The following is a 16,102-nucleotide window of genomic DNA, read 5'->3' on the forward strand; positions in this document are numbered from 1 at the left end:
TTGTATGCTGGACACTCCGATAACCCTCAATACTGTGTTTTCTTTTGATAACAAACAGAAAGTACATAAAGTGTAGTGTTACTGAATATAATACAATCTGGAATTCTCTCAGATGGGTGATGATGGAGATCAGTCTGGAGAGCAGTATGTGGCTTTACCTCTGTGTCCCGCTTGTTCACCTGTTCCCAGCTGGCCTCAGAGAACAGTTCTGTACTGCAGCCTGACAAACAGCTGGGATCCCTGTTACTTTCAGAATCTGGGATGGAGGTCTGTACGGGGCAAGAACATGAGAGAACATTCATAAATTAAGACAACATCACCATCATCCATAACCTGCATTGTAATAATAAAAAATGTATGGTGGAGCGCTAACTATTTTTGGATATACTTGATTTATAAAAAATTATATTAAATTAAAAATGTTGACCAATTGGGTATTACAATAATTATTTTAATATATTCTATCCCGAGGTTTATGGACACCCGCCAATCCAGTATATTCATTTATCCCACAGGAGAGTATCACCAGGAACAAGTGAGATATATCCACATTTCAAAACTTTCCCCACTGAGGTCCCATGTTGGGGTGATTATTGTCCTATTGAATTTTAATCACATTGTATTTTAGATGTGTTTTATTTGTGTCATGTGTAATTTCTCGAGATAGAATATATTAAAATAATTATTGTAATACCCAATTGGTCAACATTTTTAATTTAATATAATTTTTTATAAATCAAGTATATCCAAAAATAGTTAGCGCTCCACCATCCATTTTTTATTTTCTCTAGACATAGCCATATAGGGGACCTACCACCCCCAGGTGTGAGCAGCTTGGCAATTCTTACACATCTCCTCAAGCACCCAATAGGCTCTGCCATCTAGGTGGCAGGGTTTATATTCTTTCACTTTTTCCCTTGCATTGTAATAATCTCTGTTGCATACAGTCGTGTCATTTATTGTAGGGGAAAAAATGTGCGACAGTTTCAATTATACCACTCATGTACATATTTCACTCTTAAATTGACAAGACAGAAAATCTAATCTGATAAATAGAACTCACCACTTCATCTGCAAATTCCCCATTGAAACACAATGAGCGGTTATGAAAATGGCTTTCAAGTCGACAGCGCAGCTCGTGCACTTGTTTCTTCAAAGTCTCCACTTCCTGCTGATGACCAGTCTCCATCTGCCTCAATCTCTGCTGGATAGCATCCACATACAAGGGCATCCCATCATCATCCAGGTGATTGCGGGCTGGCTGCTCTGGGGTGCTCCCTATGCGGTGTCGTCCACAATTGTGCAATGGGCACTTGTATTGGAGGTTTCTGAGGTGGACCTGATGGTTGTTTGAGCTAGAATTCTGCCGTGACAGAGTTTGCTTCTTCTGACTATTATCCACACTAAGACATGGTCCATCAGAGACAGAGGGAGAAGATTGGTCCATTTTATACACATTTTGTGAGTTGCATTCAGTAGGGGTAAAGGCACTATGAATAGGGGGAGAAGAACACGTCCTTTCATTTTGGCTCTGCAAACCCTGCAAGCCCACCATAATTAGGCCCTCATCAGACCCCTGTTCTGGTTTCTGAGATAGTTCGAGTGCTGCAGTCACATGGTCCAGTCTGCAGGGCCATGAAACTGAAAGGTCATCTGTTAAAGTGTCTGTAGAGCCTTCAAGACCAAACTCGGATGGCAAAATATGAGGGGCATCAGAACTGGGACAACTCTCTTTTGCCTCCTTTGTTGAGTCACACTCCTTTATTTCATTCTCTTTTGGTTCAGAGGAATCTGAGGACTGTTCTTGAGCAACCAGGCTAGACTTTCCTTCATCCTCACATACCTGAATAGCACATATCTCTGGTACTACCTGGATGGGGATGCTAATTTCAGAATCTGGTTGGATAGATTCTGCACACAGGTGCCCTGGAATTGGGCTCAGTGTTTCAGCATCCCCATTGGTTTTCTCCTGGTTACTCTCACCCTTTTCTGCTTCGCTGTTCAAATAAGAACCCTCCTCACCATTCTCTGTTTTCTCTGGTTCTTCCTGTGTTTTTTGTGTTTGTCCTGTAAACTCAGTCTCTTCCTCCACACACACTAGTTTCCCTCCCTGTTCTTCACCTACTCCCTCCTCGCTAGCCTCTTGCAGAATATTTTCTATTTGCCCTTCACCAACACCAGCAGCCATGGAGAGCTGTGCCTCTAAGAGTTTCTCCCCCTCTTGCAATTCTTCTGCAGGATTTGCCAAGCCATTCAGCTCCATAGACCGCCTATGCTCCTGCCACTTCTCATTCAAGCTGGGATCGCTGCTGCGCCTGTTCACACAGGGCACACTTATATCACAGGAAGTGGGGAGGTCATCATATGATCGGGTCTTGGGTAGCCTAAGGAGACAATTACAAATAAGAAAATAATTAATTTTGCCACATTTTTAAAATAGGGTGCCATTTTCTTTTTTTTTATAATTACTTTTTATTAAGGATTGCGCATATGTACAACATCATTTACAATTGCAGTGAAACCTGCGAAATCAATACAGTCAAAACAAATAATTTTAAATGTATGCGAGTTGGAACACAATAAACAGTGACAAGGTGTATAGTTTGAAAACATTGCCATCTGCGGGTGGACACAACCTAAAACTATATACCTGCACCTCCTGCGGTCACGCTCTTTGGGAGGTCTATTAGGTTGGGTCCAGTGAGGACACGAGTCTCGTACCACTGAGTGGAACGGAAGCATTTATGAATTTGTGACTTCAGATCATTGGACAGTGAGTCAATAAAACCCTCCCATAGTTGGAAGAACGTTTCTGTGCGCTCTTCTTTTTGGAGGGATGACTCCACCCTATGGAATAGCTTAGCTCAACAACAGAGGTATAGAAGGAAGGTTCTTATGTATCCATTGGTGTAGGATACTTTTGCGGGCTACTACTGATATGATGAGCATCATTTTTTTGTTCTCCTGTTGAATTGGGGTTCCCGTCGGGAAAGCGTCCATTCTACTGACAGGGAAAGAAGATTTCGTAAGAATGTAGTGGAAAATCCCTGGACCGGTTTCCAAAAAAGTTTGATAATAGGTCAATCCCACATGAGGTGATGGAATGTTGCGTTAGGACTGTCGCATTTCGGGCAGGTGTCTGTTTCTGAGTTGCCAATTAGGGTGCCATTTTGTCGAATAATTCTGTGTTTATTATTCCAGAGTTGTTCATGTTTACTAATAAACATCATTGTGATTTTCTACCACCTGTGTGTCTTCTGTCCTCCTCACCCTCCCTGTACTATGTCAGATAAACATAGGAAATTCACTAGCATGGTGAATCTATAAATTGAAAGCTTTCGAGCAGGGCCCTCCTACCTTTTGACTGTAAATACCCAGTTTGTTGCATCACTGTCTCTTATTGTAAAGCACAACGGAATATGCTGCGCTATACAAGAAACGTAATAAATAAAAATAAACCTAGTAAAGGTTGTGTGCCGATTTGCCACTACGTCCACCTTTGCCACTATTTCAAGCTTCACGGGTGTAATTGATATGTTGGGTTTTGGTGTTAACCAGGAAAATCATTGGAGTTGTTCCACATAGAAAAGAACACCAGAAGTGGTACATATAAAACGGGCAGTGAGTGTGGAGCATGAGTTTGTGTAGAAAAGGTTAATTTAAAAGAAACTTCAGCTATTCCTTAATTTCTCCTTCATACTCCATGGCAGCTGTGGTCTATTTAGGTACAGACAGGTAGTTTTAGATATGCCCCTGGATGGTAAACCGATCAAGGCAAGGCCCATTGTGGTCCTACTATTATGAAATCTGGACAGCATAGTAGTATTTTGTCTTTAGTACTTGTAGAGTCTGTAAGGAAGAAGATACCATTTCACATGATTTATGCTGCAAGTGTTGGAACATTTATGGCAGCCATCAGAGTAAAAATAAGGAGCTGAATGCATTGGCTACAAAATAGAATATAAATGTTGGTGTTATCAGATATGTGTCTCATTTAACTCAAGACCTTTAGAGGTGTAGCTTCTGAGAACAGGATTATTCAGCTGCACTGGATGCTTCCTTTAGTGATGAATCCAGAAACAACCACGAAAACGTTATTCAGATTATGTGCAACTTGTACTAAAGCATTCACGTCTATAGGAATTTATTGAGTAACAAAAGCTTCCTGGAGCAGGTATCATTGAGGAGCCGAATCCTAGGGGAAGGATGTTCCGTGTACCATTAATGAAGGAATTATTACTGAGTAATGAAAATTACTGGGTAGACATCTGGAAAGCATGTTCCATTAGAAAATGTGGTCACTCTTAAATGGGTAATAGCATCTAAAATAGAGCCAACATGTCCGGCTGGACTGTACTTTCACTAGAAGTCGGGATACGTCTGAAGGAATCTATGGATAGGAAAGGGTAATACAGGTAATATATTTACAAGAAAACTGTTGGACTGTGAACTAGGGAAAATGGAACTTGCCCCATCACAATGGCTGTAGTTGCTAGGGTTAATAATAAACCACAGTCACCTTATCAGCAGAAGATGCATCAAAATACAGAGTATTGTGCATCAGATGTAGATACAGCAATTTGTAGCTAAAACAAAATGCTTCAGTTTGCTGTGAATGTTCTATTCCACAATAGGTAAGAGGGCTCGTGTTTAGTCTCCAGTTGGAAACTCTGAGCCTGCAGGATGAAAAGCAAACTTCACTCAAATCAGAATGTCCTGCACCAGCAGCCATAACCACACAGGAGAAATCCCTTATAGACACAGAGTGGCTGATATTACCATAGACTCCAGTACACTAGCATGGGGTGCACATTTATCCTCAGAGGCAGCACAAAGGTCATGAGTAAAAAAAAAACTGTCTTTATAAAATATACTCAAAATAAGAGGGCTACATCCATTAAGAAATACAATGGACTGCTCAGTTTGAAGCCTGTAAGTACTGTAGCTATTAAATATCAAAACCAAAATGATGATAAAGGCCCTAAAAAAGTTGCTACTTAGGAAAGTAAGATGTCTGTGATCACTTTCCACAATCCATTTGACAGAATAAAATGTTTTGTGGTTTAGTTGAGAAGGAATTACCACGATATTCTACCCCTTCTGTCTGACCCTCCCCTTTAGAATGAGCGGGAGTTCTCTCATGAGTAGGGCCCTCTCCTCATGTGCTTTTCTTATAGAGGGTACACACACTGAGATACGCTCTATAGAAGCAAAATTGAATAGAAATCAAATGCACATCAAATACTTTTATTAGCATTTGATCCAGATTTGATCCCAATGCGTGCTCCCTTGCAGTGGAAATCGAATAGAAATAAAAAACTTGGCAGACAATATTATCTAGTGGAAATCTTAAGGCCCCTTACACTCGTCCAACTTGTTTGAGGGACAAGTTGGACCTGATTGACTTGAGATTTATTCTATGTGCAGGAGGATCAATCTCTTGGTTAGACCCAATGCGCACGGGAATGTGCATCAGGTCCTACAGTATCAGGTACATCAGATTTTGTCAGATAAATTGGCCCAATTCTTCTGAATTGGGTCAAATCTGACAAAATCTCACAAATGTAAGGGGCCCTTTAGAGTGGGTAACACACGGTTTGATTCAGTTTTCGATTAGATTTGTTTGGCCTTTTCAACCTGTTCTGAAGTTTTTTCTACTCCTTTTTGATTTTCACTATTTTCCAATTGATTTACTATTTAATGTGCATTGGATTTTCACTATTTGATTTGCTATACGATTTCTCACAGTGGGGCAGATGTATTAAGCCTTAACAAGAGATAAATGCAAGGGTGATAAGGAGAGATAAACGTCCAGCCAATCACCTGCTAACTGCCATGTGTTTGAAAAAAAGTCAGCAAGGAGCCGATTGGCTGGACGTTTATCTCTCCTTATCAGCCTTGCATTTATATCTTGTTGAGGCTTAATACATCTGCCCCATTGTTCCTGATCCTTCAGACAGGAGATTGAAATCAAATAGGGATCGAATCAAATGCAGTAGTGAACACATTAGATTTGCACAATAGTTTTCAGTCAGCGTTGGTCTGGTGTGCCGTGAGAAAAGCGTTGCCCGGTAGATAAATTGTGCCCAGCCACTGCCACCTGCCGGGTAAATGCAGTGTCATTCCGGCGAAGGGCATCCAGCAGCACTGGGTGCTTCTGCTGTATGGCGTGTGCAGTGTGACCTGTGCTGACTCATAGGTCACGACCGTCACATCGCCTTTCCGCAGCAGATCACTATTGTTTGGAAATCTTCAAGCACTGTCAATACAAGATAAATATTTGGTCTCATTTCTCCAGAGCAATGCTCGCTGTAGAATTTTTATTGCTTTTACAGCTCTTTTTATGTGTGCTCATGTATGAACAGATCTAAAGTTTTGTATCCAAAAATTTGGAGAATTGCAGGCACCATGGGGCAAATAGCCATTTTAAAATATCTTCCAAGGATAATGGGATCTAAAGAGCAAATATGCTTTTCTTCCTAAAGTGGCACACACTTTCCCTGTCAATAAATGGATATCCGCAGCTTTTTATTTACAGATAACAGAAAAAGAGAGATACTTCACTCACTGGATTTACGGACAGCAATCACTATAGTTTTACCTAGAACAGAGTATTAGAAATATGGAACAACCGCTTGTTATTCCTTATGGAGCAAGAAAAGCCGACGCCCCTTCTAGTGCGTGATAACACATGCATCAAAAGTCAGTGAAGCACGGAGCATACTAAAGGCTCTGCATCCTCGTGGGCAAATCAGACTCAAGTTCCGGTATTGGACCTTTGCAAGGCAGCAGGATTGAGAGCCATCCATATATTATATAGATACAATCTACTAGAGGTCTGACAGAAATGTTCTCCAAATAGCCATTGAATAAACAGTATGTGGTGGTGTAAAGGCTGCCGCAGAGCAATGTAAAGGCTGCCGCAGAGCAATGTAAAGGCTGCCGCAGAGCAATGTAATGGCTGCCGCAGAGCAATGTAATGGCTGCCGCAGAGCAATGTAATGGCTGCCGCAGAGCAATGTAAAGGCTGCCGCAGAGCAATGTAAAGGCTGCCGCAGAGCAATGTAACGGCTACCGCAGAGCAATGTAACGGCTGCCGCAGAACAATGTAACGGCTGCCGCAGAAGGTGAAAAAAAACACAATAATTTATTAAAAATTCCTCCTTTACAACGCTGTCTGGAGTCATTAAATACACAGGGGACGAGGTGCTGCTCCCTTTCTATACAATCTGGAATACTACCTAGATTTGAATCCAGATCCAATGTACTGACTGTAATGGAGTATTTTAAGAAAAGCAATTCTCTTTCACTTAAAATTCAAGATTATATTTTTCTAGTATAAAATAGGTTTCTGTGGCTTCCATAATTCTCACAATGATTGCATGGCGGTTTTCCCAGAGCTGCAAGGGATCCATGTATCAAGTGAGAATAGGAGTAGCACATTTGGTGTAGGAAGGTGACACTATATAATAAGCTGTGATCAGAAGAGCAGCAGAGGCTCTCCTTGTGGCATATTCAATTGCCTTAAATATGTATGTGTTCAGTTCCATTTAAAAATGTGATGCCCAGCAGGAGCGTTGAATGGCAACATAGGATAGAATGACTCTCACCCACACACATCAATAGCCCGGTCATACTAATCCTTCCTCTTCCTCCACAGCCCATTATATCACCCCTACAATGCACACACTAGTCCTTAACCAAAATTGAAGCTCTCAAAGCAGCATATATGCCATGGGTGATTGGCTTGACGGACAGTATTACCTTATGTTAATCCTTTACAAATCCTTTACAAACAACATTTTGCGTGAACTCTGTGTTGCTTAAGGACATAGGTCCACATACTTGTTACGCTTAAGGAAATAGGTCCACATACATGTTACTCTCTCACCTGCAGAGCGGTGGCTCCTCTGTGGCAGACCCAGGTGTTGGGTATGGGGTACAGGATTCCTCACTAGGTGTTGAAGGGGAGGAACCCGGGAGGTAGACTGCGCTCCACAACATTAGATTGCGAACGTGGCACACTGGATATAGTACCTACAAAACACAAGGAAGACTAAGTCTACGTGTGGGTGCAATTCTAAATATAAAATACATAGGGGGTTATCAGCCATTATTGGGTAAAGTGGTACAGCGCACAACACAGCATGGTCACTGGCTGCTGACTGACAGCCAGGGGTTTCCATGCAAAAGTTTTACATAACCGTAGTAACCGTAGGTGCTGCTGGGCAATTTCTGACCAGCGCATGTGCTCAATCTCTGCAAGCAACCAAAAGGGAGGGGGACTTTTGGAAAAGAGGCTGGTTAGCACTCTCCCTCTTTAGCTAAACCGCTAATAATGCATGCCACCGGTTTATGGACCTGTTCGAGTAAATCAGGTCCACACAAATACTGGCATTAATACATCTTTCCCCACAGTGTTAGGATCTTGTACTACTGTGAAAATACATGTAGGAGGAGTCTCTATAAACCAGTAATTCTTTAACACGATCTGCATGACCCCAAAATGCTCCCGGTTTCCAGGTCACCTGGCAGGTGCACAGGTGTATTCATTACTCACTGACATATTTTAATAAGATCCACAGGTGGTGCTTGTGTGAGGAGACCTGGAAAACATGCATTGTGTGTCATTCTGAGGACAGAATTGGAGAACCTGTGATATATATAACCCTGAGTTGTAAGCAATATAAGGAGACTTACAGTTTCTGACTGAGAGGAATACAGCAAGTTCTTGAAGGAGCGGTTCCCAGCACGTAGCAGTGACCACACAGAGCATGTCCGCTCTTGTATGTGTTTCTCACTCCTCTCCTTGGCATTGTTACAAAGGAAGGTCCCAAACAAACAAGAGTATGTATGCTGCACCAGTTTCACCTGAGAACACAAGAGTAAAATGGCAGCAGTTATGTAACTTGCCCACTTGTAGAAGCAATTACCCATTAGCGACATTCAGCTCCTACTGCAAGATCATCCTGAGGACCCAAAAGCCCATGTTTTCATGGCCCCTTTTAATGAATTTGGGACTGATAATGAACGAAGCAAGAATTTCCCCAAGACAGAGAGCGAGATTGCCATTTCCATACAGTCTGCAGAAGCTGTTAGGACCTATTGAATGCAGTATTCGGAAACTAAGCTTTGAAGTAGAGAAAACTAGGCCTGATAATAACTCATGGCTTTTTGTGGTAAATAAAATAATATTTTTACTGACTATACATTTTTGGTGAGAATATGTATGATTAACGATAGAAAGCCATTCAAAGTACATAAGGCAAATTCACGGCTTCATGTAATTTCTGCAATGTAAAATGGATTATACATTTATTAAAGGTGTAGGTTCTGGGGCCACATGCTAACATTCAGATCATATTGAGTTGGCTAAAGAGATACACAGGTGAGGTTTGGTTAAAGGAACCGTGGATTGAAAATATCTAACTATAATATACAAAGTGGTGTAAGCCATTTCTCCATCACATGCATACACATTGTGACCATACAATATATGTCCATGTGTCCGTGTGTAACCGAAACACTGCTATCTTCTGTCAGTGAGTGAAACTACATCTCTTTCTCTCTCACACATTCAAAAACACAGAGGCAATCACAAGGTAGCAGACTAGCTTTCGAAGCTTTTGCTTCGAGTAGACCTAGCTAGTATATAACGAAAGTGTAACTTTTAGAAGGGATCGATTTTAGCTTAATTACACCCGACATACTTCCCCAGGAAAACTCACCAGAAAAGCCTCATTAAATTCAAAAGAGCAAGGGAACTGTCTCAGCAGCTGGTGAACACAGTCCAGCCACTGCAGGAACACCGGACAGCGCTCATTCAGGTCTTCCGAGTTTTCACCATGCCCACAGCGATCAGCAAACTTGTGCCCAAAGTCCAACCACTCTGTCTCAACCAACACTTGGAAACCCTGCAGACAATGGGATAATGGTCAAGACTTTCCAGAATGGCAGACAGTACCACTTAGAACTGGTGTCTGAGAAAAACTGAGCAGGGCAAGTGGGTATTTGTGTTACTAGGACTGTACGCCTAAGTGGGGCAAAGACTGGAGAAAATTTTATGATCTTACAGAACAGCAGAATATGTTTGCATAAAATATTACTCTAAAAGGTAGCATAAATAGCAGTCACTATTCATTACATTGAATTTTTTTTAGTAGGGCTGCTACTGAACATGGCTTAAAAAAAACACTGACTAGGCCTGGAAATGGGGTGGGAGGGGAGTGTTTCACTCAGACAATCTCTACCTCGATGCTCCTATAATATGGGTCCAGCAGGAGTTTTGAAAAAGCGACAATCTGCGGAGTGCGGTCCCATCCATCGGAGCAGTGTACAAGAACTGGGCGCTGATCGCGATCCAATGCATGTACCACCAGCAGAGAGGACTTCAGCAGCATGGAGAGATGCTGTAACCACTTGGTTCCTTCCAACGCAGACAGCCAACTGAGGAGACAGGGGACAACCAGTTCATTAATATAATGCGAAGGATGGAGCTGCTGTCTAATGTTTGATCCTCTTTTTATATTCAGGATGGTTATGTCTATTCCATAATTCTCTATGCTCACAATCCGAGGTCACATGTTCCCAAACACATACAAATGCATCCTGATTTTACTATCCTGGCCAGACATATACTGTACATGGCTTTTTTTGTGATGTGCTAGTCGTCTTGTGATAAGGTATCACAAGCAAAATACAGTGGAGTTCTACAGGATAATAGCTTGTGACACCTTATCACATGCATCACTTCCATGCTGGGCTAACAACATTATATCCGGCATGGAAAGTTTCCTGAGGACACATCGGCAGCATGATATAGGCACAGCTGCTGGGCAGCCACAGAAAACCAGCGTGCAGGTCTCCCAGAAAGACACTTCCTTATGTACTCTATAATGTCACCATAACAGGAATTAAAGTAAAAGGAATATTATAATATAATATATATAAATCTGATAAAGACAGGAATAAAGAACATAGCTTACTTGGCTGGATCTGGCATCTGTGTGCATAGCAGTCGTAGTGACTGGAAGCTCTTGCGGATGGAGTGTATATTGGCCATTCCCATAAATACAACTTCACAGTTGGGATAATACTCTACAGAAAACAACAGTGATCACTTAACATAGTACAAATGGAAAAAGTTATTGTTAACTGCAAAATACCCAATACGAGGTTTGCTTTAATCTTCTAGACTGAAATAACACAAAGGGACTGGTTGCCACGGGTTACAGCACTTTTTTTAATTAAAGAAAAGAAAAAAGCACCTGTACAAAGTGAAAATACATATATACTGACAGAGCCGTACAGATTTAAAATCATTAAAACACTTCATTAATCCAATAAAACATGGATTAAAACAGAGGCATCAGTTCCAATCATTTTTGTATTGTGCAATGTTTGTTCAAAACGAGCAAGCAGGTAATCAAAGAAAAGATGCCTTAATACGGGTATGTATCATTGGATAGACAGCAACTAGGTCGACATTACTGAAGGTTGACGGGTCATTAGGTCAACACAGTCAAAAGGTCGACATGTGTTTATCTCTTTAATACCTGAATGTCGACAGAGTCGACATGGACATTAAAAAAGTGGCTTGCTGCGCTCGTCATGCTTGGGGCATGGTGCCACGCTACGCTCGGCACACTATTGTATTCTCCCACCACCCCCTAGTGGATGGTAGGGCATGAAATACCGCCTGCCGGAACATGTCGGCTAAAAAAACTCATTCCCCATGTCGACCTAATGTTTGTGTCGGCCTAATGACCATGTCAACCTAACGTCATGTCAACCTAAGGCTTGTAGACCTATTGAACGTACTCCCTTAATATTATATATTCAACTGAATTCAATAGGGATACATACAGATGACTGGCGGTCAGAATACAGACATTTCAAAGAAAAGGGTACTTATGTAGTATCTGGGCTGCCGATTTTTTTATTGTATGCCTTAAGTTAAGGCATACAATCAGATGCGATGCGATATCGCATCGCATCGCATGCGACCATCGGATGCGATGACCCGATTTTTCCATAGGAATCAATGTTAAAATGGACTGAGTCCATTTTAACATGGAATTCAATGGGAAAAAGGGGTCCTTTTCATACCCCTACTATCCAAGTGGGCATGGAGTTGGATATAAACCTGTGGCGAGCGAAGCGAGCCCCGCGAGGGGACGGTATTCTGTGTCCGCTCGCCTCGCTACGCTCGCCACAGGTTTATATCCAACTCCATGCCCACTTGGATAGTAGGGGTATGAAAAGGACCCCTTTTTCCCATTGAATTCCATGTTAAAATGGACTCAGTCCATTTTAACATTGATTCCTATGGAAAAATCGGGTCATCGCATAGCATCGCATCCGATGGTCGCATGCGATGCGATGCGCCCGATCCGACCCGATTTAGAAATCGGCAGCCCAGATACTACATAAGTACCAAGAAAAGTATCCCGACAGGGGTTAGGTAGGTATACTTACCTTACCCCTGCCCCCTTAACCCTCCCTTGTAGCAGCCTTACCTACCCCACCATCTAAACCTAACCCTCCCAGCCTAACCCTAAGTCCCCCATTCTACTTCGTTTTCTCTTTTTTCCGCAGCCGGGAAGGTTGGGAAAAGCCCCTGGGATTTCCATGTGAAGTTGGTAACATTTAGGCACCTCAATGTGCTGATTTTCAGGGAGGGTGCTCTGCTTTTCTCTTCCGGATTTATTAGTGTACAGAGGGAAAAGAGTTTCTCATTAAAATTAAAGAAATTACCACTAAGCTCTGCTGGTGCAAACACAAGTACAGATTTGTATGATATGCCCCTGGTACTGGAAACCTAGAAAGATAGGCAGAATCTGATGGTTGCTACAGGCAACATCACCTCTTAATTTTTAGAAGCTTTAGTAAATATACCCCTTAATGTAGTATTAGTGTAATAGAGGCCATACATCAAGTATTTCCCGCTTTGTGTAATATTATTGTAATGAGGGCCAAACATCTATGGCCCAGTTTCCATTCTGCTGACTCAATACAAGGAAGTCAATGACCGACGATCTGTCTGGGAATTGGCAAAAAAACAAAACATGTTAAATACTGCCAACTTGCCGATCTCGATCATTTTATGGGCAGAATTCGGCAAATCTAGGATTGGTTGGAGGTTTAGCACTTTTCAAGGCTTAGTACATTTTGCCCATAGCGTCTGAGGCATAGCAATGTTTTAATAATAAATATCAAAGACACATTCAAGAAGGCAGATCACAGCAGAGGAACAGAGAGCTAGTCATACTCGCATGAATGTAAAATAAATGTTTATCACAAACATTAGAAACCTAGGCTCACAAGTTCAATACCAACCCCCACTCAGCTTTGCCAGAGCCATAAAGTAATCTTGTGTCAAGATAGAAGGTCAGCAACTATTCCAATGTACACAATAAAACCCCCAAGTTAAGAGTCTATTCTCACCAGGGCACTCGCAGCCTCCGCCCTTGGCACGGTTGGCCACCGCAGCAGCATAGGACCGGGCATCAAGAATCAATAGCTTTTTTGGCTGGACAGAAGGGCTTTCAGGTGGAGGAGTATTTGACATGGATGAGTCTGCAGAAAAAAAAGTTAAACAAACAATTACATAACCGAATACAAAATGCAGAGCATCCAGGATATTTGTACTAGGTTAAATGGATAATTAAATAAGGTCATCACTTGGACCCTTACCAAAATCAACATCTGTAAGCACTACTCCATTACCAAGGCTACGAGGGCAGGTTCCATTAGCCATTTTGCCTGGGCTGCTTCCGCTGCTGTCACTGGCACATGCCTTGGCCACAGATTGAACAAGATGCTCATCGTCAGCATTCCTCCACCCCCACCAGCTGACCTCAGGTTGGCCACAGCGGGCAATAACAGCTCCGGTACTCTGGTGCCTGTATGGCCAAAACAATAAGCATAAAAATAAGACAACATAAACTGACCGAGCAGAGTGATCAATGTGGGGGCACATCTGAGGGGACGGGGGGGGGGGGGGACTGCCCCTGAAGCAGGTATGTGGGCATCAGTGCACTAGTGTGGGGAAAAGGAGGGTTAGTAACCCAATTGCTGGAATGATTCCAAGAAATAATTCCTTAATAAAAAAATAGGTTTCTGAGCACTGTGGTTAGGAGTGTGATCAGAGTACACTGTAGTATTACCTGTACACCACAGCAGGAATACGTTTCCAGGAGCGAAAGCTGGCAACACTCTCCAACTCCTTATCTGTTATCCAGGCTGGGACAATCAACTCTTGTGGGTAACTGGAACATAGCCTGTAAATGAAAGGAGATGAGGGCGATAAGGAAATACACATGGCTACCTTAGGGTTTTAAATGGCACTAAGGAGTCTTACAGCAAATGTAGACAACCTGTTTTGATCTTTAAAACACAAAGGAGAACATTTAAGACATACAAAAGAATAAAGAATGCCCAAATGCCAGTGCTGCCCATACAGCCCAGATTTAAGCTGGTACAATTTAGAAAGTGAAAGCATTAGTACTGCACTGTTGCCAAGGATTACATCACCCTTTCTCCACAATAACCTTTAGAATACTTTTCACAGATGCCTCTGAATGAAGTTTAGTAACCCATCAGTCTTAAATCCGAAAATAAAAGCAGAAAAAGCAAATGGCATAAATAAAAGCCAGTATGCACTAATTCAGTAACCTTCACTGCCACTGTATATTCTAGGAGAGCTTCAGTGAGGCTCCATTGCCTGCCAGCCAGCAGCTGTTATTACAGACCTGAGTTGTCCATCAGTAGTATGATCCCATAAAACAGACAGGCATTTCACCCTGCAGAGGAACTCTCTACCACTCTGTACTACTAACATACAATTCATACAATCTGCATTAGATTTGCACTATATAGTCATTGCTGCCCTGTCTATCTGGGTTTTGATTTGTGCTGTCCCGAGAGCACGCATCAGGATCGCAAGGTAAAATACCTATACGATCTGCATGCGATTGACTATATAGTCAAAATCTAATGTCAAATCTCACAGTGTATACACAGCATTACAGTAGGATATTATTCTTAAAATGGCTATATACCTATTTATCTGTCCAAATTAGCAAATTAAAGTCAACCAAAAAAATTTGCTCCGAAATGCTGGGAAATGGGTGAAAACAATTGTTTGGATAAGTTTGTTAAATCGGTACTTATGTAGTATCTGGGCGCCCGATTTTTTGATTGTATGCCTTAACTTAAGGCATACAATCAGTGCGATGCGATATCGCATCGCATCGCATGCGATGACCCGATTTTCCCATAGGATTTAATGTTAAAATGGAGTCCATTTTAACATGGAATTCAATGGGAAAAAGGGGTCCTTTTCATACCCCTACTATCCAAGTGGGCATGGAGTTGGATATAATCCTGTGGCGAGCGTAGCAAGCCACCGAGCCCGAAGCGTGGCGAGCGAAGCGAGCCCCGCGAGGGGACGGTATTCTGTGTCCGCTCGCCATGCTTCGGGCTCGGTGGCTCGCTACGCTCGCCACAGGTTTATATCCAACTCCATGCCCACTTGGATAGTGGGGCAAGGAACAGGACCCCTTTTTCCCATTGAATTCTATGTTAAAATGGACTCAGACCATTTTAACATTGAATCCTATGGAAAAATCGGGTCCATCGCATCGCATCCGATTTGGTCCGATGCGATGCGATGTGCCCGATTTCTAAATCGGGCGCCCAGATACTACATAAGTACCGTTAAATCAAATGGCTTTAACCAATTTTTCTGATTGACCATTGTCTGCTCCAGCATTTGGGAGCAAATGGTTGATTTGCAGGGCCAGCAACAGAATTCTTGGGGCCCTGTACACTGATATTTCTGGGGATCCCCCACCCCCGGCTTACATATAATCACTGCACTGGCTAGGCTGTAAATAGGAGGAGAGTGCCGCACAGGCTTCTCCCACGCTTCCGGTGGCCATTTCAGATATGACGCGGGCTGGTGAGCCAATTGGAGCTCGCAGCCAATCACCATAGCTGCCGGTATGCAAGGTCGTATTGGCTGACAGGCAGCGCCACATTTGAATTAGCTGCCGGGTACCAGAGGGGTGAGTATAGCCTGCACTACTCCACATACAAG

At 42.4% G+C, this 16,102-nt stretch overlaps 1 protein-coding gene across 3 annotated transcripts in view; it reads right to left on the reverse strand.

Annotated features, from left to right (window-relative positions):
• Positions 1-16,102, reverse strand: part of MTMR3 (myotubularin related protein 3) — a 70,413-nt gene that overhangs the window by 8,211 nt on the left and 46,100 nt on the right. For all 3 annotated transcript variants that reach the window (XM_083145324.1, XM_083145325.1, XM_083145326.1), the window contains exons 9-18: positions 14,169-14,282; positions 13,696-13,904; positions 13,447-13,578; positions 10,986-11,097; positions 10,251-10,446; positions 9,729-9,914; positions 8,701-8,871; positions 7,892-8,037; positions 1,064-2,384; positions 159-269 (exon numbers count right to left, since the gene is read on the reverse strand). In XM_083145324.1, coding sequence (XP_083001450.1) covers positions 159-269; positions 1,064-2,384; positions 7,892-8,037; positions 8,701-8,871; positions 9,729-9,914; positions 10,251-10,446; positions 10,986-11,097; positions 13,447-13,578; positions 13,696-13,904; positions 14,169-14,282 — 2,698 coding nt within the window. The remainder of the gene's footprint in view (positions 1-158; positions 270-1,063; positions 2,385-7,891; positions 8,038-8,700; positions 8,872-9,728; positions 9,915-10,250; positions 10,447-10,985; positions 11,098-13,446; positions 13,579-13,695; positions 13,905-14,168; positions 14,283-16,102) is intronic.

This window comes from Crinia signifera, chromosome 1, assembly GCF_055691185.1.
Source record: "Crinia signifera chromosome 1, ASM5569118v1, whole genome shotgun sequence".
NCBI lineage: Eukaryota > Metazoa > Chordata > Amphibia > Anura > Myobatrachidae > Crinia > Crinia signifera.